Raw genomic sequence first — 27850 nt, forward strand, 5'->3', positions numbered from 1 at the left:
AGATACTTTTACTTTAAAAGATCCTTGAAAAATAATTTTCACTCGAGGAAAGTAACAGCTTTCATGAGACATTTAAATTGGTTAACAGCATGGCCATCGGAATGTAATGCTGTTTGATTGGCTGGTCTTGCAGCTGGTTTTGCAGCAAATCAAACAACTCTGGCTTAACAAGAGTATTATTATAATACCCTCTGAATTTATAGGCTATGACACATGGCTGCATACAGAGGGAAGATCATAGAAACAAGGTCAGGGATTCTTTTGCATCATTTGCCTCAATGTCCTCCCTTCAGATCAGGGATTGATTTTCCCTACAGTAATGCTGGTGTCACATCACTGGCATTTTATGTTGCATGCTGACAATGTGAAAATTGTTTCCGTGGCTATCTTTGGAATGATTTGGGAAAGCAAAAGCCATTTTTAAAAAGAATCCACCCCATGTTTTTTTAAATATATTAACAGATATAAGGGATTTCACACTGAGTGCCACTGGCTGGGTAGGGAAATCACAATAACTATTTGAAATTGATTGACAAACACAGAGAATAACACCAGGATTTGATCATTACTTCCCAAATGTTGTTTATGTACATAGTAAAAAATGCAAACTTTTTGTTATTTAAAGAAATATTTCTGCAACCATTTGTATGAATTGTCAAAACAAATGACATTTATAGTCCCCAGAAGATTACATGTATTCACAGTGATCTCTATTTGTCCAATACTTTGCCCTCTTGATAACAATATTCTTGATTGCGACTGGTAAAAATTGCAAGCATTACAGTGCATGCCTTACATTAGTATGTTAGCATTGTTCATGAATGTGTTAAGAGTCATTGTCAATGTGTATGTAGAAAACAGCACAGCTTGTGGGTGCAGGGTGACGTGCATCGCTCCAAACAGAAACTTGCTCAGCAGAAGCTGAGTCGGCAGCATCTTCACAGCTCTGATTATATGGAGAGAGGGAAAAAAGAAGCAATGTCCCATCTCCTGTCTAGCATGGATGACCTGTCAATCAACACCACCCTCTGCAAATCATACAGCTTGGATGAGGTGTGGGGTGGAACTTTCTGGCATTTTTGATACAGTTACTACAAAATTTAAGATTGCAGAATTTGATATTCCAATAATAATAGTCTATCTCTTGTGTGTGTGCAGAGTAACTCTAAGGAAAGCAGTCTGACACTGGGAGACAAACTGAAAGCTCTAAAGGGAAAACGGACACCTAGATCAGTCTCTTCCTCTTCAAGGTACCGTACTATCTGGTCATAACTTGCCTTCTTGTATAAGGTACAGTTATGGTTGGTATTTATTATGTACAATAATCTTCATTGGTATTGGAATATGAAAAATTAACTTTCTTTTCAAATGTGAGGTATGGAAACAGGACAAACCTTTAAGAAGACATTAACAAGATGCATTTTTTCCCCTAACTTTTGGACAAAATAATGCTAGTCATAGTTTAAGTGTAGTTTACCAAACAGGCAACTTAAAGTCATGATCAGAATTCCACTACTATCAACTAAAATTCTCTTGCTAGATCTAGGCTTGCTAGATCTTTTTCACTACAAACGATGTAAGATGTCAAAGCAGGAAACGCATAGGTGAAACAGCTAATAATGAAGATGACCAGTATAGCATGGCAGTGAAACCATCCTTGTCTAACAAGGAACGCACTGGGTACATTTTCCACTTGTCTAAAACTTAGTAGTGTCATTATCCAGGGGTTGCAGAATAAGAAATGGTAAAGTAGCCTTAGGCAGTTGTTTCTTGTAGGACAGTGTTCACATGATGTGACGGTAATTACATGAATTCTTAAATGTGAAAGCCATAACCATGTAGATTTTTGTAGCTGTTAAACCATTTATTTGTAACATTTTGGTTCAAATTTTAACCGTGCCTTAACCTAACCATTTGCAGATGAGAACACATTTGAAAAGAAAGGAATTTTTCTGGTCACTCTCAGACTAGCAAGACGTGGAAGTCCCTCATATATATATATGAGGGACATATCACATATTTTGATGTAGGACGTTGATATATTAATGAAGAACTTGGAAAGAATATATATAGTCACCTGTCAAAGTTTTCTTATATATATATATATATATATCTTCCAAAAAAGTTTAGAAGAACTTTTTTTTTTAATAATAGCTCCTGCCAATTCATAACTCATATTTTTTTTTGTAGTTTGGTGCCATAATGCTATTTCAGCATTGCTTAGCTTCACTTCATTGTATACAGAGGTCTTATGAGTACGAAAATACCCATTTGGGTCCCATCTATCTATCAAAAGTTTTGTTACCCAAAACATACAGTTTATTTTCAAAAGAATCTAAGGATGTATTCCTTAGATAAGATGGTGTAAATACATACAGACTGTTGTTTCTTTTGTGCTTTTTGTTTAGGGTAAACCTGTCCAAGACGTTGCACTGCTCCATCATCCCTCCCCCTAAGTCACATAAAATCCCACTTTCTCTCCCCCCATCTTCTTCTAAAAAGCTCATACGAACAACCACCACAGCCACACAAATCAAGAGGTGCGTGTCCATGGTTTTAGCAAATTTAAACATGTGAAAAAAAAAAATCTTATTCTGATTTTTATATAATCCTCTCCACAGCCCCTTCCATCTCAGTCTGTTCAGCACAAGGCCTGCAATAATTCACTAACTTCACTTCTTGGACAACGTCAACTCATCTGAGTATTTACTGTGGTTCAATAGGCCTTTAATATTTGTCATCCATGACCATTTTTTTTAGATATTTGTCTAAAAAACTCAAGAAGGTTCCTGGTTCAGATTTCGATTGTGGCCTTTCTGTATGAGTTTGTCTGTTCTCCATTTGGCACAGTGGGATCTCTTTGGGTACACCAGTATCCTCCCACAATCCAAAAACATGCAAGATTAAATTGACAGTAGCTATGAATATGCTTGGTTGTTGGTATTTGTCTCTGTGATGGCCAGTGATGGCTCTGTCCAGCATGTATCCTGCCTCTCACCCAGCAGTAGCGGGGATAGAATTAAACCGCCTACATGGAATCGTAGTAGAATAAAATAAGACAGGAAAATTAATAAATTAATATTCTTAGAAAAAGATCTAAAATGATAAGTGTTTTGTGATTTCTTGGGTGAATGAGAAACAAATTGTAAAGTGAAAAAAGTGTGTAAAAAAAAGTGAAGAAGTAGAAACAATGCCATGTGACTTCTAACAACAAATTAACTTTTTTGTTTGAATCATAATGTACCATATGTTTTAGACAAGACAAGAAAATGTTTCAATAAATCACAAATATGTTTAATCTGACCCACTATCTCTATTTTGACTCTGCTTATTTTATTGATCTTTTTATTCACACAAAAATGTTATGAAAATAACATTGAGTTTCAAAACTATTACTACTACACTGCATTTGTAGAATTGAACCACATAATATGTGACCAAACTCTGTTATCATTGTAAGTGCGCTGTTGGAAATGCACTATTTATTTACTTATTTATTCAAAAGGAAGAAAATGCTTTTTCATAGTATTAAGTAAACACTCATTAGTGTTGCAGGGTTGTGTTTCTGAAACGAACGAATCAAAACTGAATAAATATGACAACTTGAGTCATGTTCATTATGCATAGAAATAGGTAGAACTGATGCATGTGATTCCACTCAGCAATTTCTGCAAGAAGTTGGCCCAACACACCCTGTTTCTGTGTGGCCTATTTACTTACATTTTGAACTTAACCTTGATATCAGTTACACATCTTAAAAGTTTCTGGGACTGCATTTTGCTCAGTTGAAACGGGGAAAAAAAATATCATAATCTGTCATAGACAGCTGAACATAGACAAATGATACACTTTCAAAAACATTTCCAACAAACACTTCACACACACTTAAATGGGTTTTGTTCACATCCTTTGATACTCAGAACACTTGTTTTTTTTTAAAAACACTGAATTATCACTGTTGGCAAGCCACTGACTGATCTGACACTTTAAGCAGTTAACTCAAGGGTACACCAGAGATTGATGCCAGAATCAATTTTCAAAAAAATTTCAAAGACAGAAAAATTTTAACAGACAGAAACCCATAGAAACTATGTATGCATCATCAGTGTCTTGGAGTTATCTGGAAGCTGCAGAGAAGAGGATGTCGTCCAGAACATCCATCTGAAAGGTAAGATCCCAAAAAACATTTTGAGGCTTTTTGTCATAGGTTTGTCTGTTTGCTACACAAACAGCAGTTTTATATTAAATGTGTCCCTACAATTCCGTAACACCCAAAGCATTTACCTAACCTCGCTTCCTGGCCACCTATTCATCTTTTTTACCTGGCTGCTTTGTCCAACACCGAGGTTCTTGATTTGGTAGACAGTCACCTGTCCATCACTGTCTCCTACCACAACACAGTCTGTCTCTAAAGCAAACAGCAGGGACGTCATCCTCACGCCAGGGGCAGCAGGCTGCATAATGACTGGGTCTAGTCTGAAAGAAAAGGAGTACACATAGTCATGTGAAAAAAAAGTTATGTTTTACATAACAAGACATAAAAAAAAAAAAAAAGAAAACTCTTTACCAGGTCAATAAAATGAGCTAAATAAAATAATGGCTTCAACAACAATATATAACACTGTCATTTTTTATTTAGGAAAAACTTAAGCAAAATTGCACAAGTAGGGTGTGAAAAACTAAGTACGCTCTTACTGCTTCTATAAAAAATAAAGAGAATAAGTAACAGCCAGGTGCTGCTAAACAAACTGATTTGATTAACTGATCATCAGCAAGTATGACCACTTCTATAAAAGCATATGTTTTGACAGTATGCTGGCCTGGATTTAGGTCTCGATTTAGTTTTTGGTGCATTAAGACAATGTCAAGGAGGAAAGACATCAGCAATGCCCTTAATAAAACTACTGTTGGTACTGTTGCTAACTGTAGAGTTATATGGACCTTTCCAAACAATTTGGAGTCTGTCATTTTACGATGATCCATTTACATAGCACTAGAAAAAAAATATGTTTGTGTTAGTCCAACCAAAACAAGACTTTTAAAATACATGTACACTATATTGCCAAAAGTATTCACTCACCCATCCAAATGATTAAATGCAGGTGTTCTAATTACTTCCATGGCCACAGGTGTATAAATGCAAGCACCTAGGCATGCAAACTGCTTCTACCAACATTTGTAAAAGAATGGGTCGCTCTCAGGAGCTCAGTGAATTCCAGCATGGTCCCGTGATAGGATGCCATCTCTGCAACAAGTCCAGTCGTTTCCTCGCTACTAAATATTGTACAATCATCTGTCAGCGGCATTCTAACAATTATTTATAACAATTGGCCATGTAGAATGACAGAGCGGGGTCAGCGGATGCTGAGGAGCACAGTGCGCAGAGGCCGCCAACTTTCTAAAGAGTCAATCGCTACATACCTCAAAATTTCATGTGGCCTTCAGATTAGCTCAAGAACAGTGCATAGAGAGCTTCATGGAATGGGTTTCCATAGCCGAGCAGCTGAATCCAAGCCATACATCACCAAGTGCAATGCAAAGCATTGAATGCAGTGGTGTAAAGCACGCTGCCACTGGACTCTAGAGCAGTGGAGACGTGTTCTCTGGAGTGACGAATCCCGCTTCTCCATCTGTCAATCTGATGGACGAGTCTGGGTTTGGCGGTTGCCAGGAGAAAGGTACTTGTCTGACTGCATTGTGCCAAGTGTAAAGTTTGGTGGAGGGGGGATTATGGTGTGGGGTTGTTTTTCAGGAGCTGGGCTTGGCCCCTTAGTTCCAGTGAAAGGAACTCTAAATGCTTAAGCATAAAAAGAGATTTTGGACAATTTCATGCTCCCAACTTTGTGGGATGGCACAACAGTTTGGGGATAGCCCCTCCCTGACAAGGATGGCCCCTCCCTGTTCCAACATGACCAGTGCACAAAGCAAGGTCTATGAAGACCCTTAAGGATGAGCGAGTTTGGTGTAGAAGAACTTGACTAGCCTGCACAGAGACCTGATCTCAACCTGATAGAACACCTTTGGGATGAATTAGAGCGGAGACTGCAAGCCAGGCCTACTCGTGTCTCACCTCACAAATGCGCTTCTGCTAGAATGGTGACAAATTCCCATGAACACACTCATAAACCTTGTGGAAAGCTTGCCCAGAAGAGTTGAAGCTATTATAGCAGCAAAGGGTGGGCCGACATCATATTAACATTCCAGCAAGTTAATCCCAAAGTAAACCACTTGATGCTCATAGAAATACAAAAAAATAATGCAAATACAATAAAAGGCCTTAGTTGACATGTTAAATGGTGATGGTATTCATGACTGTGCTATCAGAAAATGACAGGACTTATATGGTTTGCCAGAAAAGGTTGCTAACAACATCGTAGAACAGCTTTAGTTTGCAAAATTTTATAGGAACAAACAGCTAGACTTCTGGAACAATGTCCTGTGAACACTGGAGAGTGCATAAACATATGCCTGTAAACCTTAATGAACTAAGGAACCCCTGTAGAGTGAGGCAAAATGTCTTCACAACGATGTGAGACTGATAACATCATACAGAAAAAAGATTACTTCAAATTATTGCTGCAAAAGGTGGTTCTACAAGCTTGAATCGTGGCCTGTACTTAGTTTTTCAGACAGTGCTTCTGCGTTATATAATAATAACACAGTATAAAATGTCATATGTTGCTGATCAACTGAGGTTGTATTTTGTCGGATTTAACATATTCTTCCACTCAGCCTTACTTACAAACTTAAATTCAGGTCCCAGATCTCAAGATGTCGCTCATTAACAGCTCCGAATACTGTGGCCCACTTTGGAGACCATTTGATGTCACCCACAGCCCTCTGGGTAGAGGTAAAGCCTAAAATAGGATTCAAGTGATCCTGCCGCCATAGCTGAATGGTCCAGTCAGCGGAGCAGCTCAGAAACACATCAGGATGGAATGGACACCATATGATGCAGTTCACAGCAGACTGAGAGAAAACAAGACATTAATATCACAGAGGTAATCCCTTATTAGTGGTCAGTTTAGATTGATTGCACAAAATATACTGAACCAATAAACATAATTCAAATTCAATTCAAATTCAAAAATACTTTATTTATCCCAGAGGGAAATTAAATGTTGATGTAACTCAATTAAATCAAGGAGTTATGATAGATGCTGATGGCTGTGGGCAGGAATGATTTCCTGTAGCGGTCCGTTTTGCATCCAAACTGAAGAAGCCTTTGACTGAAGAGACTCTGTTTTCCGATAACAGTCTCATGGAGAGGATGTTCAGGGTTATCCATAATTCTCTTGATTTTATGCAAAATCCTTCTTTGCATTATTGTCTCCAGAGGTTCCACAGTCGTCCCCAGAACAGAACCAGCCTTCCTTATCAGGTTGTTGAGTCTTTTTAGGTCCCTGGTTCTGATGCTGCTGCCCATGATGGAAACAGGGTTTGATCTGACCCTGTTTCTCCTGAAATCTACAATCATCTCCATTGTTTTGTTAACATTCAAGATGAGATGATTGTTCCCACACCATGCCACAAAGCGGTCCACCAGCTCTCTGTACTCAGCTTCTTGTCCATCTCTGATACACCCGACCACTGCAGAGTCATCTGAATATTTCTGTAGATGACAGGAGTCTGACTTGTACTGGAAGTCTGAAGTGTACAGAGTGAAAAGGAATGGTGAGAGTACAGTCCCCTGTGGTGCTCCTGTGCTGCTGATCACCTGGTTAGACACAATTCTTTAGTCTGACAAACTGTGGTCTGTTTGTCAGGTAGTCATTAATCCAGGTGATTGTTGAGGCCTCCACCTGAGTCTTCTGGAGTTTCAGACGAAGCAGATCAGGCTGAATTGTGTTAAATGCACTAGAGAAATCAAAGAACATGATCCTCACAGTGCTGCCTGCTTTGTCCAGATGACAGTGGGTTTGTTGAAGCAGGTGTATGATAGCGTCTTCAACTCCAACTCCATGGCGATGAGCAAACTGCAGGGGGTCCTGATATGTGCTGGTTTGCTTACACAGGTGGGTCAACAGGAGTCTCTCCAGGACCTTCATGATGTGGGATGTCAGGGCAACAGGTCTGTAGTCATTGATGACTGAAGGATGAGTTTTCTTTGGTACCGGAACCAGACAGGATGTCTTCCACAACAGTGGTACCTTCTCTTGGGTCAAGCTAAGGTTGAAAAGGTGTTGCAGAATCCCACAGAGCTGCTCTGCACAGGCCTTCAGGACTCGGGGGCTGACACCATCTGGACCTGCAGCCTTGTTCCGGTTCAGTCTCTCCAACTGCCTCTTCACCTGACTTCTAGAAACAGAAAAGTGGGAGGGGGAGGCAAATGGGACAGCAGCATCTCCTGATTTGGTTGAAGACAAACTAGTGGAAGCAGAAGAATCCATGACTGAGGTGGAGGTGGAGATGTTACAGGAAAGCTGTGGGTCAGAGGAGGGTGGGATGTCTCTTTGGCTGGGAACTGGAGGGGAGGATGGTGAGCTTGTTCCTGAACTGAACCTGTTGAAGAATGTGTTCAGCTCATTTGCTCTGTCCAGACTTCCATCCATCCGATCCTCCCTCTGCTTGAGGCCTGTGATCTTCTTCATTCCTGACCACACATCTCTGATATTGTTCCTCTGCAGTTACTCTGCAGTTCCTCTGCAGTTACAATAAACTAGAGACTGAGAAGTGGTGCAAATATAATTGTGTTTATTTGTTCATTTGACTTTTTTTTTTTTTCTGACAAGAATTTAGGCATAAACAGTATAGCAATGCCATTTATCAGCAGCTAGATGTACAGGCTAATTTTTGAATTGGTTGCACTGGTACATGTCACTTTTTTCCCTTTAAAGCTGCGGTCGGCAACTTTTTTTTAGTCATACTAGCTTGAACTGTCATAGGCTTCTGGAAGTAGAATATTAAATAGGCTGTTTAGGAAAAATAACGAAATCTGTAGCTCCCTCTGAAGCCTGTAATCGTGCTTGCAAAAACCGAGCGCTCCCGGCTGTTTTTAACCAATCAAGTTAGGGTGGAGGAATCCTACCTGTCAATCACAGCTTGTGCACACGCTGCTGAGCGTGAGTCTGCCCCAGCTTGTGTGCGCTCACACTGGTGTGAACTCACGTGCACAACCTCGTCCACAGAGGGGGAGGGGTTTGGGGGGCGATTCGGAGCTTGTTAGAGGTTGGGGGAGGGACCTGAAAGTTGTATCAGTTCGAATTTTCCGACTTTAGACTCGGAATTTTGAAAACCTGCCGACTGCAGCTTTAACTAGGGATGTTAACCGATGACCGTATGACCGATGGTTGATTGAATCAACGTTGTCCGGTTAGAATTTAGTTTAAAAAAAAAAAAAAAAAAAAAAAAAAAAACTCACTATATCTTTAGAAATGTTATGTGAGCATGAGCCATCCCACGATGGAAGAACAACCGCAGCAGAGCTCACGTAGAGCCCTCCTCAGAGGTCCTCTCTTACACCGGTTGTAACTTGTACGCCGTACATGACGGGTCCTCTCTGCGCAGTTTAAAAAAAAAAAATCGCCACTATTAACCTAAATAAAGCCAATGTGGCTGCGTGTGGACTACAACATAATAATAATTGTAACACTGTAATGGCAAAAGACACAAGACTAACCTACTTTCCTGTAACACCGCCAAATGAACCGTTCTCTGTTTGTGACTTTGTAACGGGGGTTTTTAACAGCCCGAGTTCGGTGCCGCGTTTGATTCGTGTTTAAAAAGTACATTGACTGGAAGGGCGCCGTTGCGCTTAATGTGTGGCTGTGCGTGTCTGCGCAGGCACAGCAATTATTTTTCTACCCAAAACCCTTAATTCCTCCACAAGTACGCCTAGAACTAGTGGTCAATGATTGGGGAAAATGTATAATACCAAGGGCACGAACCAACATTAATTGTGTGGTGGGAGCCTAACCAGTCGGCAGAGAAAGACGCGCGACAGGACACAGATATCATAAATGGCACTTATAGAATTTTCGGTGACCGACTTTAATCGACTAATGAGGCTCAGTGGTCAGTCAAGACTTTTTTTAAATTTCGACATCCCTAGCTTTAACACAAAAAAAATTATTTCAAGGGTTACCATTCCACTTGTGAATCACCACTTTATCATGGTGGAGTGGTTTGAGTGTCCCTGGGATCCCAAGAGCTAAATCATCGGGGCTAGTTTGACCCTGTTAGGGTTTCCCAAGGCAAATTGTTCCTGGGTGAGGTGTCAGACAAAGTGTGATTAATAACCATTTATGATTGTCATGAATCCCCAATGAATTTCGCAGAAGCAGAGTTGCAGTTTTTCATTTAATCTATTGTGTTTCTCGGGGATAATTTGTGACTTCCATAGCTACATTAAAATTGGACTAGAAAATTTCTGAAGAAATTTTGACAGGGGCCAATAGAACTACTGCCCGCAAAGAGATTGTTGCCAATCTAACATGAAATCTATCATCAAACAGCTAAGGTAAAGAGATAATCTAAAAGATTCCTGATGTGGACCAGCAGCAGTGGGTTAGGGTAGAAGAAAACCCGAACCAATTCCAAATTACAGAGGTGGATTTCCTCTTCTTCACCAGCTCGTCGGCTTGGCTTTCAGCCATGGCTGTCCATGCATTTTCTAAGTTTTTACAAACACAACATGGAGGCGTGTAAGAAAGTGTCACGACGCACAGTTCGCTATAATTGGTCGGTTAGGTTAAGGACGCCCTACGTCTGCCGCATCGGCGGGAACCAGCATTAAAAAAAAATAAAAAATCATTGCGCTGATTGGCAAAGGCGATCTATACGGTTTCTCTAATTTGGTAGATCGCCTGCGATTCTCCACTCTTCCTCGCCAGTCACGATTTTATATCGTCAGATCGCGCACCCCTAACTGACTTCCTCACTAACCGGACACTGGCCATCAGACTTGGCACGCACCTCTCCTCCTCCATCTCACTCAGCACTGGCGCACCCGAAGGTTGTGTGCTGAGTCCACTGCTCTTTTCACTGTACACCCATGACAGTATCCCAGCCCACCCCACTAACACCATCATCAAGTTCGCGGACGATACAGTCGTGATTGGACTCATAAAAGGGGGAGATGAGTCCAAGTTTGGTACTCATTTTGGTACAGTTTGGTATACAGGCAGCACTGCTCTCTTCAGGGGATCATTCGCACTGCTGAGAAAGTCATCAGCTGCTCACTTCCCTCACTTCATGACATTACCACTGCTCGCTACCTCAAAAGTCTCCACACACCCTGGACATAAACTGTTTCAGCTGCTACCCTCAGGCAGACGCTATTCGTCCATCAAGACTCACATGTCCAGATTCCCTCACTGCACTAAACTTCCAATAACTTCTTGAATGCATGCATATTTCCTTTTTATTCTCTTGTTGCACTTTACTGCTGCGGTTGGCCATATTTGCCATAAAACTTGCTTTGGAGGAATGGAGGCACTGGTTGGAGGGAGCTAAACTGCCTTTTATTGTGTGGACCGACCATAAGAACCTATCTCCAGAATTCTAAGAGGCTAAACTCCTGTCAAGCCCATTGGTCTTTGTTTTTCGGAGGTTTCACATTACCTATCGTCCAGGAACTTGCAATGTTACGCCCTGTCCCGACAGTCGCATCCAACAACCCCTCCACCTGGAGCCAGCATTTGGCATGAATTGAATATGCACACAACTCCATTACTGATGGTCAGCCATCATGGCTGTCCCCTTATAACATAAAAACTACAGTGAAGAAGGAAGATCGAAGGCCCAGCACGATGTCGGTCACATTGGGTGAAAGAAGACAAACATGCCTATGTTTTGATGTATAATTTGTCGAAGTGCAGCAGACATTATTGATGTGAGAGAAGTTTCTTTGATGCTTTCCTGATTAATCTGAGAGTCTGAAATATGAGTGGTTGACTTCCTCACACTTGTGAGAGGAATCCTGTCAGAGGATAATTTTTCCCAAAACTTTAACTTCCATTGTGTCAAAACTATAAAAACATATTAAAAAAATTAAGCACATTTTTATTTTAGTAAAAGTCTTTGTCTTTCTGACCTGTTTAAACTTTGAATATTGTCTCTATGCTGAAGTATGGCTTAGATATAGGGCTCCAAGGTGGGCTTAGTTTGTCCAATTATTTATGGAATCCCATTAATTTCCTATTGGCAGGAATTTCCTATTTTTTCTCGATTTTCCAGAAACAAAAATAAAAGCACACTATTCCCGATCAAGGGACATTTTTTTAAAATACAATTTATAAAAATAAATTCCTGAAATTGATTAATGATGGACATACTGTGTCATTTTTTCTTGAGATTTCCTAACGAGCGTTTTTCTTTGAAAACAGAAAAACATCTTTCTATGCTGGTTTGAATGCTGGGCAGCTTGAATGATTTTTGCAGGTAATCAGGGCACTTTTTTAATTCACTCATCTGTCATGATGTGTAACCATGTGTAAACTGTGTACATGTGAAAGCAGCTGATTAAGCTTTCCACAGCCCAAGTAATGTCTGGAACAAGACCGTAATCCAGACAAACTGAAAAGCAAGATGGAGAAACCGTAATGTGAGATAACTGGCAGATTAAGGACAATCTTTGAAATGGGAATGCAATGTCCTTCAAGGAGAAAAAACAGAAGGAAGATATTACAGACAGGGACAATGGACAGAGCAGAAAGAATAAAGGAATATAGATTGCAGTGCATGGTAACAGATCAAATTAAATTAAATGTAGTGATCAACTCAGAATTATTTGTCAGAAGCAGTTGTTAAGTATGGCTTTTGCTGCCGTCAAGAATTACCTCCACCATTCTTTTTTGCAACGGAGCAAAAAAGTTAGTAAAACTTTTTAGAACAATGGTTGCTATACGCACAGTCTTTTGCAAACTCTTGCTGGAATATTACCTTCAAAAATTAAGTTTATCCTCTGGGCTCTTATATCCTCTCTGGCTGAGGTTAATGTATATCGCATTCTGTTCAGTATAGCTGACAACATTTCAATGCAAATATGGCTTCATCAATTGATTCAAACAGGTTGAATGCAAGTGGGCAGGGCTCAGACTGAGACCAAGCAGGGGAGGGTAGGTGAATTTGACAAATGATATAACTTGCCACTGAAAATCTAAATGGGTCACTGAATGAGACATTTTCAAAAAATAGGGAGCACATAACAAAGTGCCAGGTTTGTGTTTTTTCAGTTTGTCAGTTGGCAGTAACGTCAGACATCCAAATGTGTGCTCTCACAAGAACAGTGATAGTCTGTATGGTCACAGGTTGCCACTAAACAAAGAGTATATAGTTGGAGTTGAGGAGAACCGGTTTGTGGTTTGATTTTTGACATGAAAAAGAGTTGGAAGAAAAGAAAATCCAATCTAAGCAAGGTGGAGTGCAGATAGACTGCCCGGGCAGGCTCAGCATTTCTACTGATTCCCACACCCAGCCAAGTGCCAGCCATTCCCCCTAATGAGCCCCAATACTGGCAAACAGGACTAGGAACTCCAGGAGAGCAGAATGCCCTCCTCCACCCATCACAATATGTTATCATATGTTCAATTCAACCACTTGTAGTACCAAGACGTACTACAACAGATGGTCTCGCTCCCACAGGGTAAACAGTGAACTGTGAGATATAGCATTCATAGATCTAATAAACTCACACTGCAGGTAGTATGCAACAAAAAGTGCATCTTTACAGAGAAGGGTGGCTTTAACCATGAAAGACTTACCAAGTGACTTTTGTAAGTTTCCAGAAACTGCTGACTGTTGGAACAGGAGCACTTGTGGATGAGACCATCCCATGTACCAGTCAAGTAGAGACTGGAGTCCTCCAGGAACAAGATAACACATGAAACGAGAATGTGATTAAAAAAAAAAAAAAAAGTCGTTTAATCCATGTAACACAAGAATGACAACTGACTTGATGGAACCCAGCAATAGAGCAAATCAAAAAATTCTGTTAGCAACTTACTGTTGGATGAAAGTCAAAACAAAGACCAGGAGTCAGTGCAGACGGAACGCTTTTAGCCTTCTCCTCGGTCTTGTTTCCGCCAGCTCTCCCCTTTGTATTACTGATATTGTCAAACTTCATCAGGTCTATAACAACAATAATAATAGTTATTATTATTATGATAATAACAATAATAGAGTGAAACCATGTTATTGAATTGATTGCCTGAAATTCATGTTGCACTCATTTCTCAGAATGAAACAATATAAGTTTGTAATGTTTCATGCAGCCTGATCATTGGACAAAAAAAGTCAGTTTATCCAATACTGCCACAACCAAGTATGTGAAAACTGCAGTTTTGTGGGTATTACTAAGAGTTTTAGCTCTACACTGACTTAATTAACAAATATTAATATACCAAAACAAAAATGTATAGTGAGGCGTTCAAATCATTCATATAAACATCAGAACATATTGATGGTAAGCATGTTGTGATGCTAAAAAAAAGTATTTAGCTCAAAGCACTGCCTTTTTTTTTTTTTTCTTCTTTTTTTTTAATTTGAGACAGTTTGAAATATGAATTTTAGCCATCTGAGTTTTTATATTTATAAGACTTCTGGACCTTTGTTAGAAAAAAGGCATACAGAGGCTTTAAATAGGTTGAAGTGCATTTTTGTTTACCTTTGTAACTATGAATATGCTGAATTGACAATCCTAAATCCACAGATTATGATTGAGTACAGTACCTATACAGTCAAGGCCACCATGGAAGACAAACCACTTGCTGATCCTGCCATCTGCACCCACGGAGAAGAGAGCCTCTACCCTCTCCTCACCTGTTAAGCTCAAGTCTTGTTGGTTCCACCTGAGCTGCCAAACTGGCCCCAAGTGCCTCTTTGGACATTCACTACAGAGATACACACAAAGAAAGAGGGCAACAACATGAGCAGCTTTTAGTTTACTTTTAGCTCGTGATGGAGGAGCTGCACCATCCATGCACACACAGTCCTCACCGACTGTCGATGACACATAACTTATTTGGACTCTGCACGTCGTAGATAGCTATGCTGCCATCATACATCCCCACAGCAAGCTGACTTGGGCTGCTGGCTGAGAAATCCAAAGAAGTCACAGCACTGTCACAGTGGATAATATGCTCAGGCCACTGCAGGAAGAGAAACATAACAAGTGGAGCTTCTATGTGAAGAAAATCCTCATTCATCAATATGTTTACTGAGGAGATATAAAAAAAAAAAAAAACTGGAAAGCGATTGCTAGTTTAGCCACAGTCAAGTGGGTCAAAATAGGGTAACATACCATGGGATTTTTGATTGACCAGCAGCACACCAGACCTGTTTTTTGGTTTCTGCAGTCAAACTCACCATATCCCACAGCCAGAAGGTCCTAGCAGTGAAAGCAGAGCCAACGTTTGTGTGCTTTTGTTAAGAGACATACAACAGAATCTGAAAAAATGAGGATATGTAGCAGGTAACTGAATTCGAATCAATACAATGGCATTGAAGTTGCATTAAAAGCACAGCCAACATTGGTTGATAAAGATTTCTGGGCGCACATCTAGTTAATTTGGCTTTAGCCCCCAAAGCTCACATAGAACTTTAAATAATAAAAACCAAGCATGTAAAATGCAAATAGCAGTGACTATATCAACACTAAAAAGTGCTTGTGAGATAAATTTGGCTAAGATAATCAGCCAACTTTATAATTTTAGCTGTAACCAGCACAGCTTAGCAGCATAGTAGTAATTGAGTCATATTACCTTTAAATTTCATACCTATTATATCATGTTCATATAATAGTATAGTTCATATAATAGTATAGTTCTAATTCTACACTATTTATTATGAGGGAGAGCTGCAGTGAGAGGCTCATCTCTCTGCGCTGCAGGACTGAGGTGTTCAGAAGGTCCTTTGTTCCCACAGCCCTAAGGCTTTTTAACAGTGACTGCTGAGTTCTTCTCAAATTGATTGATTGATTTTTATTTTTTTATTTAGTCATTTATTATTATTATTATTATTATTATTATTAGTTAGTTGTAGTATTTTTATTAGAATTGGTATTATTATTGTTGTTGTTAATATACAATCATTGTAAACATTAATAATTTTTTGAGCTACTTGACTAATTTGAATTTCCCCCATTGGGGAATGAATAAAGTATTTTTCTATTCTATTCTATAAACCCTATTTGCAGAAAGTTTGGGAAGATTTTCTAAATGCAACAAAAAATTTGGAAAGAACAAAAAAAGTACAAATTTCCTTTGTATGTCTTTGGATGTGTCTTATGTCACACCTTTCCTCACTTTGCTCTCTTTTTAATTTCTCAAATGATATTGTGTACATTTGGCATTATTGCTGTCATTAACTTGTGTTTCCCTGTCTCAACAGGTATCCTTTGAATGGTGTTACAGTGTTTCTTCCCATCTTTTCTGTCTTCTCAAACCCCAGCTGCTCGAGGCGGATGCCCACCCTTCCTAAGTCTGGTTCTGCCAGAGGTTTCTTCCTGTTAAAAGGGAGGCTTCGTTTCTCTCCAAAGTCGACTCATGTATGCTCAGGACAGGGGATTGGACTGAAGATAAGTTTTGGTGCAATCTGTTGGTTTCCTTAGATAGGAAATTGTTTTTGAATTGGCTCTATATGTATGAATTGGACTAATTTTGAATTTAATTAATTGTATTTGATTGGGGGGCTGCACGGTGGTGTGGTGGTTAGCACTGTCGCCTCACAGAAAGAAGGTTCCAGGTTCAAGCAGATACACTCCGTGTCTCTGAAGGCTTGCTGTAATTCCCACAGAATGAAGTCCTGCTGAAATTTTGCTGCTGTAATAACCATGAACCTCCTGGTAAAATGCGTCTTCTTTTTGGTCGGATAAATATTTCCAAAATTCCAATATATACCTCTCTATCAATGATACTTTCATACGTGTGCAAGCCACCCATGCAATCACATACATTGGCTTTTGCACATTTTCCCAATTAAAAATGCTGAAACATCGACTAATCTTACCGCATAACACACTTCCACTCTCTTTCTATTCATGTAAGATTAGCTTGTGCCCAGATTACTCAGTGCCATGGGGCTCAAAGGTCAAAACACATATAACATGAGTTCCACCCTTACTCAAACTTCCTGAATATTTTCACATTATTCCACATTATTATAAAGAGTAGAATCTAAAGGTTCTTTGAAACTGCATTAAAATGTTTTTCAATGATTTTCTAATGGAATTGGCAGAAAGTGAAGAGCCAAAACTTATCCTTGCCTGAAAAGATTAAACCTTTTGCAGATGCTCCTGTTATGCTTAGTCCTGAAAACCCTGTTGTTTATCAATCTTGAAGAATATTTTCTTCTCTGTTTTTCCCTGCATTTTTTTCAGTTTTTTTGAGAGAATTGTTGCCATCAAATAACACATTTGTTTACAATTTCTGAATACATGTATGTTGGTTTGTAAAGACACTGAAAAACATTTCTTTCTGTTGCATTTTAGAAAACTTCATTTTAGAAATGGGGTTTCTAGATCATTTCTAGATTCTTTGTCTTTATATTGTTAATATATTTTGTTGGAACTTTTCTTTTGCCCTTCATATCAAAACAAAGAGACCAGTGCTTAAATATTTTTTGAGGTTTTGCAAGTCAGTGGCACTGACTAATAATCAGCCTCACAGAACATTCAAATTAGTTTCTTAATTCCTGCTGTTCTGTTCGGCTGAGAGTTTTCAAACTTCAGAGCCCTTGCTTATGTACTTTGTGAGTTGTTGATCTCTGATCTCTGTTACCGGGTTTTTCTTGTTCCAGCCCATGCTGCTGATGCTACATCCTCTGGTGAGTTCACAGTTGAAAGTCCAGAGACAATCCAGGGCTGGAGATTGACAGATCTCATTATCCCCATCTTTCTGCTCAACTTCCTTAGGATTCTCCGGTCTTTCTAGGTCTGACAAAATCATTACATTTCTGCTGATTCATTCGAATGGTTGCATTTCATTCATTACCAATATATCACCCATTATCATTGATTCTATAGCTAAAAAAGAGCAACCCCCTCTTGGCAGTGGTCGAGACTACCTTTTAGTAAGGGCAGCTGTCTGTAAGCAGCCAACTGCGGTTGGAAGATGTTCAAAAGGACACTCCTCTCCATTACAAGTAAAGAGTGTTGGAATTTCTCTGACAACATGATGAACTGCAGGTCCAACTCAGTGCTGTTCCCAAATGCTTCGACTTCTTTCAGTGAGCTCAAAGCACTGACTGAAGGCAAATGTGTATGAGAAAAATGTGCATTAATTAGACATAGAGACACTGAAAAAGAAATTGGCAAAGACAAAACAATAAGTGGAAGGCGTACAAATTAATTAACATAAGTACAAGAAAAATGAGCGAGACAATAGAAATAATAATAGAAAAATAATCCAAATGTATTATTTTAATAATGACTATTAAGATTATAGCTGTATATCTTTATGATAATAATCACCAACTTTAAAAAATTATCATATTGATAATATCTCTATAATAATAAATAATAGTATTATCATATTTAATGACAGCAAGTATAATAATCATTATCAATGATGATAATAGTTATAAGAAGAATAATAAAAACAACAATATTTATTGTTACCTGAAGTAGATGTGCTGCCCACTGACAGGCTCCTCTCTGCACTTCTGTTAGTGTCCAAAGAAGCCTCTGCATAATCAGTCTTCGCAGTTTCGGGACTATTTGTTGTTTCTTCTTGTTCTGGGTCCTCTTGTATATCAAAAGAGGAAACAGTAGTGGCTGTGGGCATGGAAGAACATTCAATAATGTCCTTTGAATATCTGAAAATTAATTGATTGTGCACGATATTATGGGTTAGGATCTGGATATACAGAAATCCTTCCACTTTCTGTAGGGTTAAGTTTGCGGGGACAAGCTAAAGAAGTGATGACAACTGAGTTCGCCAAAATAAATGCATAAATAACTAAAGCTATGGATCAGCAGATAGAATTGTTACTGAAGGTTACGTCTAAATACTTAAATAGTTACCATTTTTAGCTAAACAGAGAAAAACAAGATGTAATGAATGTAGAAAGTCCAGCTGAATGAGTTCAAATGAACACACAGTGAATTTTGAAAGTTGAATTTGTTGAAGGAGTTGTTGGTTTTTATAACATCGCAGAGAGAGTACATCACAAAAACCAAGGACTGACAACTGCATATCAATCAGGTAACCAAATAACAACTCCAAATGAAAACTTGCATTTTTTTCTGGCTAATTATAGAAATAAAGCTGCCAGAAATTAATATTGACAATGTAAAAGAAGACATAGAAAGCCCTTTCAATGAAATATCTAAAACATGCTTTGGTCAAAAATTACAGAGACAATACAATTCTTTCTTATAAAAATATTATTTTCTAAGTCTATAGCTTGCAACTGGATTTTTAAGGCACGGAATCTCTTTCTAATGGCAGAAGGCGATGCAATGAATGAAAAATTGCAAGCCAGAATTTCTAACTCCTAACTGGGAAAATAAAATAAAAAACGCCAATTAGAATTCAGATTGCTTAGTCTCTATATAAAACATACACAAACTACTGGTAGGGCATTGTTACCTCATTTGTTTCCCAATTTAAATGAGCTAATGTCAGCTGATGAGAATATCCAGTTGATAGCAATGCAAAAAAGCAAGAACAAAATAGTATGACCTTCCCAATTCCAAGGTACAGCCAGCGTAGCTGTGATTTCAACTTGAAGTTGGGAGAAGATTTAGATCAGGTGGCTGAACGACAATAGCCTGGCGACGCCATCCTACGTACTTCCGCCCAAAGATTTTGGCTCCGCACATAGTCTGGCCAAATCCCCCTACCTCGGTTCGCTCAGTGTTTTGCCAATCAGCAAACAGTTGCGAGTGGTGACACAGAACTCGCGCGCGGAGTCCATTGTAGTCCATATAATTGTAGTTCAACCGCAGCGGAAATAAACATGGCGACGGAAGAACGCTAGAAGCTATCCATGAAGTTGTCTCAACTCTGGAGAGCATTATACAATTAAAACAAGAGCAAGAGGAATGCCTCGTCAATTTTGTTAGTGGCAAGGATGTCGTAGCTCTCCTTCCAGTTGGCTTTGGGAAAAGTTTGATTTATCAAATGGTACCGGTATAATGAAAGCGGATGTGGGAAGCGTGATTCGCGAGCTAGAGCCTCGCAAGAGTAAGCATGAACCTCGGCGCATAACCTACGTCTTTTCTAAACATTACTGATTGGTTAAGGGAACTCCAATGAATTTAAGTTGCTGAGTAAGGTCCCACCCTCCATGGGAACGGATTCCTCTTGGGTTTTTCCAGACTGTTTGACGGAGTCAACAGTCGGCTTTCGCCCAGGCTAGAACGACAACACTAAACTGCGACTTTTGATGTTCTTTTCTGAAAAATTGAATGGCTTACTGAATGATATAGTTTCAAGTCTAGCGGGGCCTCAAAAACAGGTCATGTTTTTCTGAGCTTTTGACTTTACAGAGACTTCAGACAATTAAGCACATACTTTCAATCAAAGGACAAAGTTATTTTTTCATATTATGTGTCCTTAGACATTTTAAACTGACCTGCTTGTCTCCCACTTTTACCCATTTGCACAAATAACCACTTAAGACAGTGACACTAAAAAACAGTCTAACCTGCTTCCACCATGACTGTGCTGTAGGTCTGGACCTGTTTGCTTTTGGTTGCTCCGTTTATTGTCTGCATGGATCGATCCACGTAATTATCATTTCCTGCTGTAGTCCTACAAAGCTCAGCATACTGATTATTTCTCTCTCTGTGAGAAAAAGGCGAAGCTACCAATCAACATTTCAGTTACATACTGTATGCATAAATGTGTTCAAGTCTGTTAAAACAAATCAGTCTTCATATTTTTTTCAATTATGTTAACTTTTTTGAGAAAAAAATGTTATCGTACTTCATTCAAAAGCAGATATATTAGATCTTGTCAAATTGTTGAAAAGATCAGAAAAGACTTCACTCACATGATAGCTTCTGCATTATCAGCTTCCACTGGCACAAAGGTGGGGGATATGTCCAGCAGTAAAATTGTGCCTGTCTCTGTGATAAAGATCTCTACAATCTCTTTCAACATATCCTCTGTTGCTTGCTCTTTTACTGTGTAAATTTTCTGCTTCACATCTGGCAGTGTAACTGAAATAAAAATAAAACATGCACCACAGAGGACATGTTTTAGCCATCAACAAAAGATACGGCAAGAACAAAATGGCATACAAATGCACAATGACAGAATGGAATAAAATATTAATATTGCTTTAATGAACCTCGAAAGCTGATGGGCATGTGCTGTCTGGAAAATGTATCTTCAATCCCTTCATTCACTGACTCGATTGTAGATTGACTTGATATTCTGCTGCTACCCAATACTGACCTGAAAATGTAAGAACACATCTTTACAAAACATTTTGCAACTCATACAGATGTTTTAAAAACTAGTACATCTTCAGTTTTTGAACACGTGCAACAATAGAAATAGAAAAATACTTTATTCAAAATAATACAATACAACAATTTCTTGGTGGATCCACAAGACCAAACTGAAAACATGCCGGTTTCAAAAATTTTGAAAAACAAAAGTTAATGACAACTTAAAGGGGAACTGCGGTATTTTCAACATTAAGCCTCTTTTCTGAGTCGTCTGCAATGTTTTAGAACCCCCTCACCGCTTTTTTGATGTTTACTGCTGTCTCCGGTATTTGCCTAATTTTGATTCTTCTCAACCTGCTTCAGAATGGCAAGCCATGCGCATGTCTAGAAAGGTCCGTAAAAGCACAATAAACGTCCGTTTTCAAAATCATCAACTCTCCGGAGTGGTTACTGGTGTGCACTGGTAATCCATATCAAATTTCGTGGCAAAAAGTTGCTTCTGTCGTGTTTTATTTGACATTTTGTACTGGATGTTCGTTGATATTACTCCGCCACCGCTAAGAAAATAGTGCGAGCATGAACGAGCTGCCAAATAAAACACGACAGAAGCAACTTTTCGCAACGAAATTTGATATGGATTACCAGTGCACACCAGTAACCACTCCGGAGACGTTTATTGTGCTTTTACGGATCTTTCTAGACATGCGCATGACTTGCCGTTCTGAAGCAGGTTGAGAAGAATCAAAATTAGGCAAATACCGGAGACAGCAGTAAACATCAAAAAAGCGGTGAGGGGGGTTCTAAAACATTGCAGACGACTCAGAAAAGAGGCTTAATGTTGAAAATACCGCAGTTCCCCTTTAATGACAACAATAATGCCAAATGTACATAATATCATATGAGGAAATAAAAGGGGGAAAAAGAGAGCAAAGTGAGGAAAGATGTGTCATAGGAGGCCCCCCAAAAGCCTAGGCCTATAGCAGCTTAACCATAGGATGTTTCAGGGTCACCTGAGTCATCCCTAACTATAAGTTTTATCAAAAAGGAAAGTTTTAAGGCTACTCAAAATAACTCCAAGGTTCTTCACTGTAGTACTAGAAGCCAAGGAAACGCCATCTAAAGTAACTATATAGCTTGACAATTTCTCCCTAAAGGAATCAGACAAAGGAATCTTTTTCCATAAATGTATGCAGTTTGGCAAACTCCAAGCAGCTGTTATGTGCCTTTTGCAAGAAGTGATGTACATCTAGCTGTTGTACAATTAAGGCTTGAATTATGAGAATACTGCTGAGATGGTCGTCAGAATCTCTGTTAGAGTCAACAATGGATTATTGATACTCCTCCTGACAAAGTACCAAAACTCAACTATTTATCATAAGAAGAGTCCATTATAGTTCCAGTCTTCTTCTGTTATTGCTATGGCCACCATGCTCCTGTGAGAAGCCTCAAAGTTTTAGAAATAATTTTGTACTTCTGTTCAGATCTTATCTTCCTGAAAGTTCATCATAAAAGTAAGCAGATAGTTACCTGGACATGTTTTTTTTTTTCAATTCATTCATTTTTTTTTCAATTCATTTTTATTTATATAGCGCCAAATACAACAAATGTCATCTCAAGGCACTTAGATAGTAAGTCCAATTCAAGCCAATTGGAATTCAATTAATTAATAATAATCATAATTCATAAAATAATCCAATTCGTTCATATAGAGCCAATTCAAAAACAATTTCCTAGCTAAGAAAACCAACAGATTGCACTGAAAACTTTTTGTTTTTCGGTCCAATCTCCCGGCCTGAGCGTGCCTGAGGCGACTGTGGAGAGAAACGACTCCCTTTTAACAGGAAGAAACCTCTGGCAGAACCAGACTCAGGAAGGGTGGCCATCCGCCTCGACCATCCTGGTCATCCTGACTTATAGTTAAAGGTGGGGTAGGGGTTCTTTTTCTGGAGCATTTTTTTTACATATTGCTTGAAATACTCTTCACACCCCCATTGCAACCAATTAATTAAAAGTTTTGACACAAAAATTAAAAGTTTTAGTGGCCTCTAGAACGAACAATCCAGGAAAAACACTATCCAATCATACAGAACGGACCGTTAACAATGATTGGATTCTGATGCCGTCTATCAAACTGCAATCTGCTCCTCCCTCCCCCTCCTTCCCCCTGTGCGCGTACCCTGCTCCGTGAACGAATTACGTGTCCAGAAGCTTGGCAGGAAGCTAAACTAGAGCCAGCTTGGCTAGCACCTAGCATTATTAAACGTATAGTTAGCATATACTAAACACTAAATACTAAATACGGCAACGATCGATGCTTGCTGTCAGAACAGCGCTCGTGCACCTTCGTGCTCGTGAGCATTCATGTACTCTAGAGGCGTGGCTTCGGGGGGAATCTGAAAAAAAGGGTTGGGACTTTTGACCTGTGTATTTTCAAAATGCAGCTTCGCTGGACTCAAAATCCAGGATCTCCTACCCTACCTTTAAGTTATATGGCCAGCTTGATATAAAGAGATATTGTTTCTAAGCTATATCTAATTTATTCAGTTACCTATAGCTGAGTTTTAACCAACTTACGAACACATCTCAAGTAACAATACAATAACAGTATGGCACGGAAATAAGTCTGAATACATCTGTGAATTAAAGACTTCCCCTAATGATTATTCGAATGTATTTGTTATATAATGCTTTTACTTTTACTTTGTGATTGTGGCTTATTAAGAGTAGAAAAATGAGAATTTCTATTTACTTAAAATTAAATCTACAACCCCATAAAGTGAACGAAAGTGAAATTGTATAAATACTTTATGAGAAGACTGTAAATATTACAATTTTTCTGTCTTACATTTAAAAAAATCCTGTTTAAATGATTACATCTACAATATGTGATTTCTATTTTTTATTATTATTACTATCCCACAAGGCAGACTGCAAAGCAGACTGAGCTGCTTTGACGATGTTGCTCAGAGTGAAGTGGAGACTATCATCAAGACAATGAAGCCTTCATCCTGCGCCCTGGATCCCTTCCCCTCGTCACTCATAAAATCCAATCACGCTGCAATAAGCCCATTAATCACACAAATAATAAACAAGTCACTGAAATCTGGTCATGTTCCATTGCCTCTTAAAACTGCTATCATCAAACCTCTTCTGAAAAAATCCAACTTGGATCCAGACATTCTTTCCAATTACCGCCCAATTTCCCACCTCCCATTTCTGTCAAAATTGCTGGAGAAAGCTGTTGCTGCTCAGCTGCAGCTCCACCTACAACAGCACTCTCTGTACGAGAAATTTCAGTCTGGTTTCCGTCCAGCGCACAGTACTGAGACCGCATTGCTGAGAGTTACCAACGATGTCCTCATGGCAGCTGACACTGGCTCTACTTCTCTCCTTGTCCTCCTTGACCTCACTGCAGCCTTTGACACTGTGGACCATAATATCCTCCACCGTCTTCATGAGGAGGTCGGTCTCTGTGACACGGTTCTGGACTGGTTTAAATCCTTCCTCTCCAATAGGCTGGAATGTGTTAGTCTTGGCAACGCCAAGTCCCAGACTGTCTGTGTCTCCTGTGGTGTCCCACAAGGGTCAGTTCTAGGGCCCCTGCTATTTTCCCTTTACATGCTGCCTTTAGGTCAAATCATTAATCGGCACAACATCTCCTTCCATTGTTATGCTGACGACATACAACTTTACATTAGAACTGGAGCATCATCATCACCATCTTCACTCACTGCCCTCACTACCTGCCTGGAGGAGATAAGGATGTGGATGAATCAGAACTTTCTTCAGTTAAACTGCTCCAAAACTGAGGCCATATTGATTGGCACCCCTCACCAGGTTCAAACTTCAACTCTGACGACTATTTCTTTTTCTGGACATCTCCCTCTCCACCCCTGTTACAAATCTTGGAGTAAAAATGGACTCTCAACTTACATTTGAAAATCACATTAAGCATCTGTTTAAAACCTGCTACTTTCATGTTCGTAATATCTCCAAAATTCGTCCATCTCTCTCTTTCTCTGATGCCGAGACTCTCGTCCATGCCTTTGTTTCCTCCAGGCTCGATTACTGCAATTCTCTGTTTGTTGGAATCCACAGAAAACATCTTCAGAAGCTTCAATACATTCAGAACGGTGCAGCCAGGGTTCTATTGAGAGCTCGTAAATCTGACCATATTACACCTATTCTCCATGATCTGCACTGGCTTCCTGTCACTTACAGAATTCAGTACAAAATTGCTCTCATCACCCATCAATGCTTAAACGGAACCTCACCAGATTATCTGAAGGACCTTCTCATTCCACATTCATCCACCAGATCTCTACGATCACAAGACTGCAACCTCCTCCACCTTCCTCGATCCAGATTAAGGACCATGGGAGATCGGGCATTCTCTGTGGCAGCCCCCCGTCTCTGGAACTCTCTCCCGGTCTATCTGAGAGCTCCGCAACCACTGGGCGACTTCAAAAGAGGCTTAAAGACTTTTCTTTTTAAGCAAGCCTATTCTGCCGCCACATGATTTTTATGATGTTGATTTTATCCCTGATTTTAGTTGTACTTTGTAGCACTTTGAGATTTTTGCTAATGAAAAGTGCGTTACAAATTTGATTTATTATCATTATTATTATTATTAAAATGGCTCATTATTCATTCTGTTTTCAGAATGATAACAGAATAAATAACAGAATTAAAACAGAATACCAAGTCATAAAAGCTACATTCTATGGTACCTCGAGAAAGGCATAATGAAGCTCCCTGTTGCCATTGTGTGACCTGATGTCGATCCAGCGGAGATTTCATCCAAAAAGAACCTGCTGGCGTGTGCTGCTCCTGGATCAGAGTGGTCCAACTGCAGGGGAGTGACGTCATTGCCTTCTTCATCAAACACCTGCATACAGTGGAACATTCAGGCTCGCTTGCTCCAATTCATCACTGCCTAAATGTCTTATTACATTAGAATTAAAATTATGATGCTTTGTTACAGATAAATCAGGGAATACCAATACAGCTGCATAATGGTTTAATCTAGCAGTTGCTTATCTGATAAACATCCTCAAACAATAACTTTTACAGCTAAAATTCATCTTTTTTACTTTTGGCTTTGGCAAAGGGTTGTTAGACTTTTTGTTTGACATTTGAATACATTTTGAATACATTTCAATATCGTTTAACTCAAGTCGACACCATGGTGGACTAGCCTCACAGCAAGAGAGTTCCTTGAACTTCTGTATGAAGTTCGCACGTCTTCCTCCCATCGCCAAAACATGCATGTCAGCTTAATTGGTGAGTCTGAATTGACTCTAGGTTAAGCCCTGTGATGGACTGTCGACGGGTAGTACTCTGCCTCTCGCTCAATGGCAGCCGGAATGGGAAAAAAATGGAAAGGGTCACTAATATGACCTAGCACCAGTATTTTAGTTACCTGAACAGCTGGTCTCGGTGTTCTAATGGCGCTTTTGTCCAGAACTTTGCTGCCACCGCACAAACTGAAACGTCGCCTGCTTGATGAACCATGTACGCTGTATGTACATTTCGAGCTTTGGTTGACTGAGACATTTACAACACGAGAAGAGCTATAACACACCAAGATAACAAATATGCACAATAGTTAGCTATATGTCGGCCTACACATTGTATGTAATGATCCAATGTACACAAAATGTGTTATTTTTTTAAACAATGTTAACTTACGGTCTCAACACCAGAGCACGTCTCCCTTTTTTGTCTTCGTTAGCCAAAGAGGTCGACATTGTTGTAAAACGGTTACTGTGGCTTCTCTACGATGTTACCATGCCAACGTGACTCCTGTTGTATCAACATGCTCCAGCAGTCGCTACAGACACACAGCTCTTTTTATTTGCCATTCTTTGAGGGTCCTGAAAGATTGTTACTTGCTTAATTAGCCAAAAACAGTCTTTCTCATGAAAACGGAACTGGAGCGAGTTCGGTAAAGTTGGAAAGATATTGGCAGATTCGGACTTCCGGGATCAATAACTCAGAAGTGAGACGTTGTTAAAACACAAAACAAGAATATTTCCAACCGTAGTAAGACAGACAAGGAGCTACAACCTAACTTTCATCAAAACGAGCCATCCTCGGAGTCACACCAATAACATTAGTGTTTATGTGCAGCCGGCTGTGATAGCAGCGAGCAGGGACCGTCTACAAAGTGCAACCCAAGAGAGACATTACAAAAAATAATCAATAAATATCCAATAACTTCACTAGGATACAGTGTAGTGTCACCAAACTCACTACACATGTCACTGGTCTCCTACAGATTATACTACAACTCTTGCCTTGAAAAAAAAAAACATTTTTCATAATTTCTGGGAATTTTTATTCGGAATATTAATCAATAACTTCATGATGATACAGTGTAGGGTCACCAAACTCACTACACGTGTCACTGGTGTCCTACAGATTACACTACAACTCTTGGTTTGAAAGAAATTCATTTTTATGAATTTCTGGGAATTTTTATTCGGAATATTAATCAATAACTTCATG

The 27850-nt window shown here is 39.4% G+C and overlaps 2 protein-coding genes across 3 annotated transcripts in view; one reads left to right on the plus strand and one right to left on the minus strand.

Moving 5' to 3' along the window:
- The window catches only part of LOC142399433 (dual specificity protein phosphatase CDC14AB-like), a 30870-nt gene extending 27572 nt beyond the window's left edge, over positions 1–3298 (plus strand). The window contains exons 11-14 of the mRNA XM_075484092.1: positions 855–1053; positions 1159–1250; positions 2409–2540; positions 2622–3298. Of these exons, the coding sequence (XP_075340207.1) occupies positions 855–1053; positions 1159–1250; positions 2409–2540; positions 2622–2670 (472 nt within the window). The 3' untranslated portion in view covers positions 2671–3298. The remainder of the gene's footprint in view (positions 1–854; positions 1054–1158; positions 1251–2408; positions 2541–2621) is intronic.
- LOC142399432 (dynein axonemal intermediate chain 4-like) lies at positions 576–27462 on the minus strand. 2 transcript variants are annotated; one of them, XM_075484091.1, is made up of 17 exons: positions 27032–27462; positions 26763–26913; positions 26071–26228; positions 21238–21344; positions 20938–21106; positions 20590–20729; positions 18557–18712; positions 18004–18183; positions 17718–17872; positions 15242–15328; positions 14938–15089; positions 14671–14831; positions 13946–14070; positions 13704–13802; positions 6743–6969; positions 4323–4476; positions 576–4161 (listed from the first exon to the last, which is right to left on the minus strand). In XM_075484091.1, the coding sequence occupies exons 1-17, from the start codon at positions 27088–27090 to the stop codon at positions 4117–4119; spliced, it is 2325 nt and encodes a 774-aa protein (XP_075340206.1). In that variant the 5' UTR covers positions 27091–27462; the 3' UTR covers positions 576–4116. The 2 variants fall into 2 exon arrangements, 1 of the variants encoding a protein (XP_075340206.1); XR_012772870.1 differs by lacking the exon at positions 6743–6969.
- Between the last annotated feature and the right edge of the window lie 388 nt (positions 27463–27850).

Source organism: Odontesthes bonariensis, chromosome 14 (assembly GCF_027942865.1).
Source record: "Odontesthes bonariensis isolate fOdoBon6 chromosome 14, fOdoBon6.hap1, whole genome shotgun sequence".
Lineage (NCBI taxonomy): Eukaryota > Metazoa > Chordata > Actinopteri > Atheriniformes > Atherinopsidae > Odontesthes > Odontesthes bonariensis.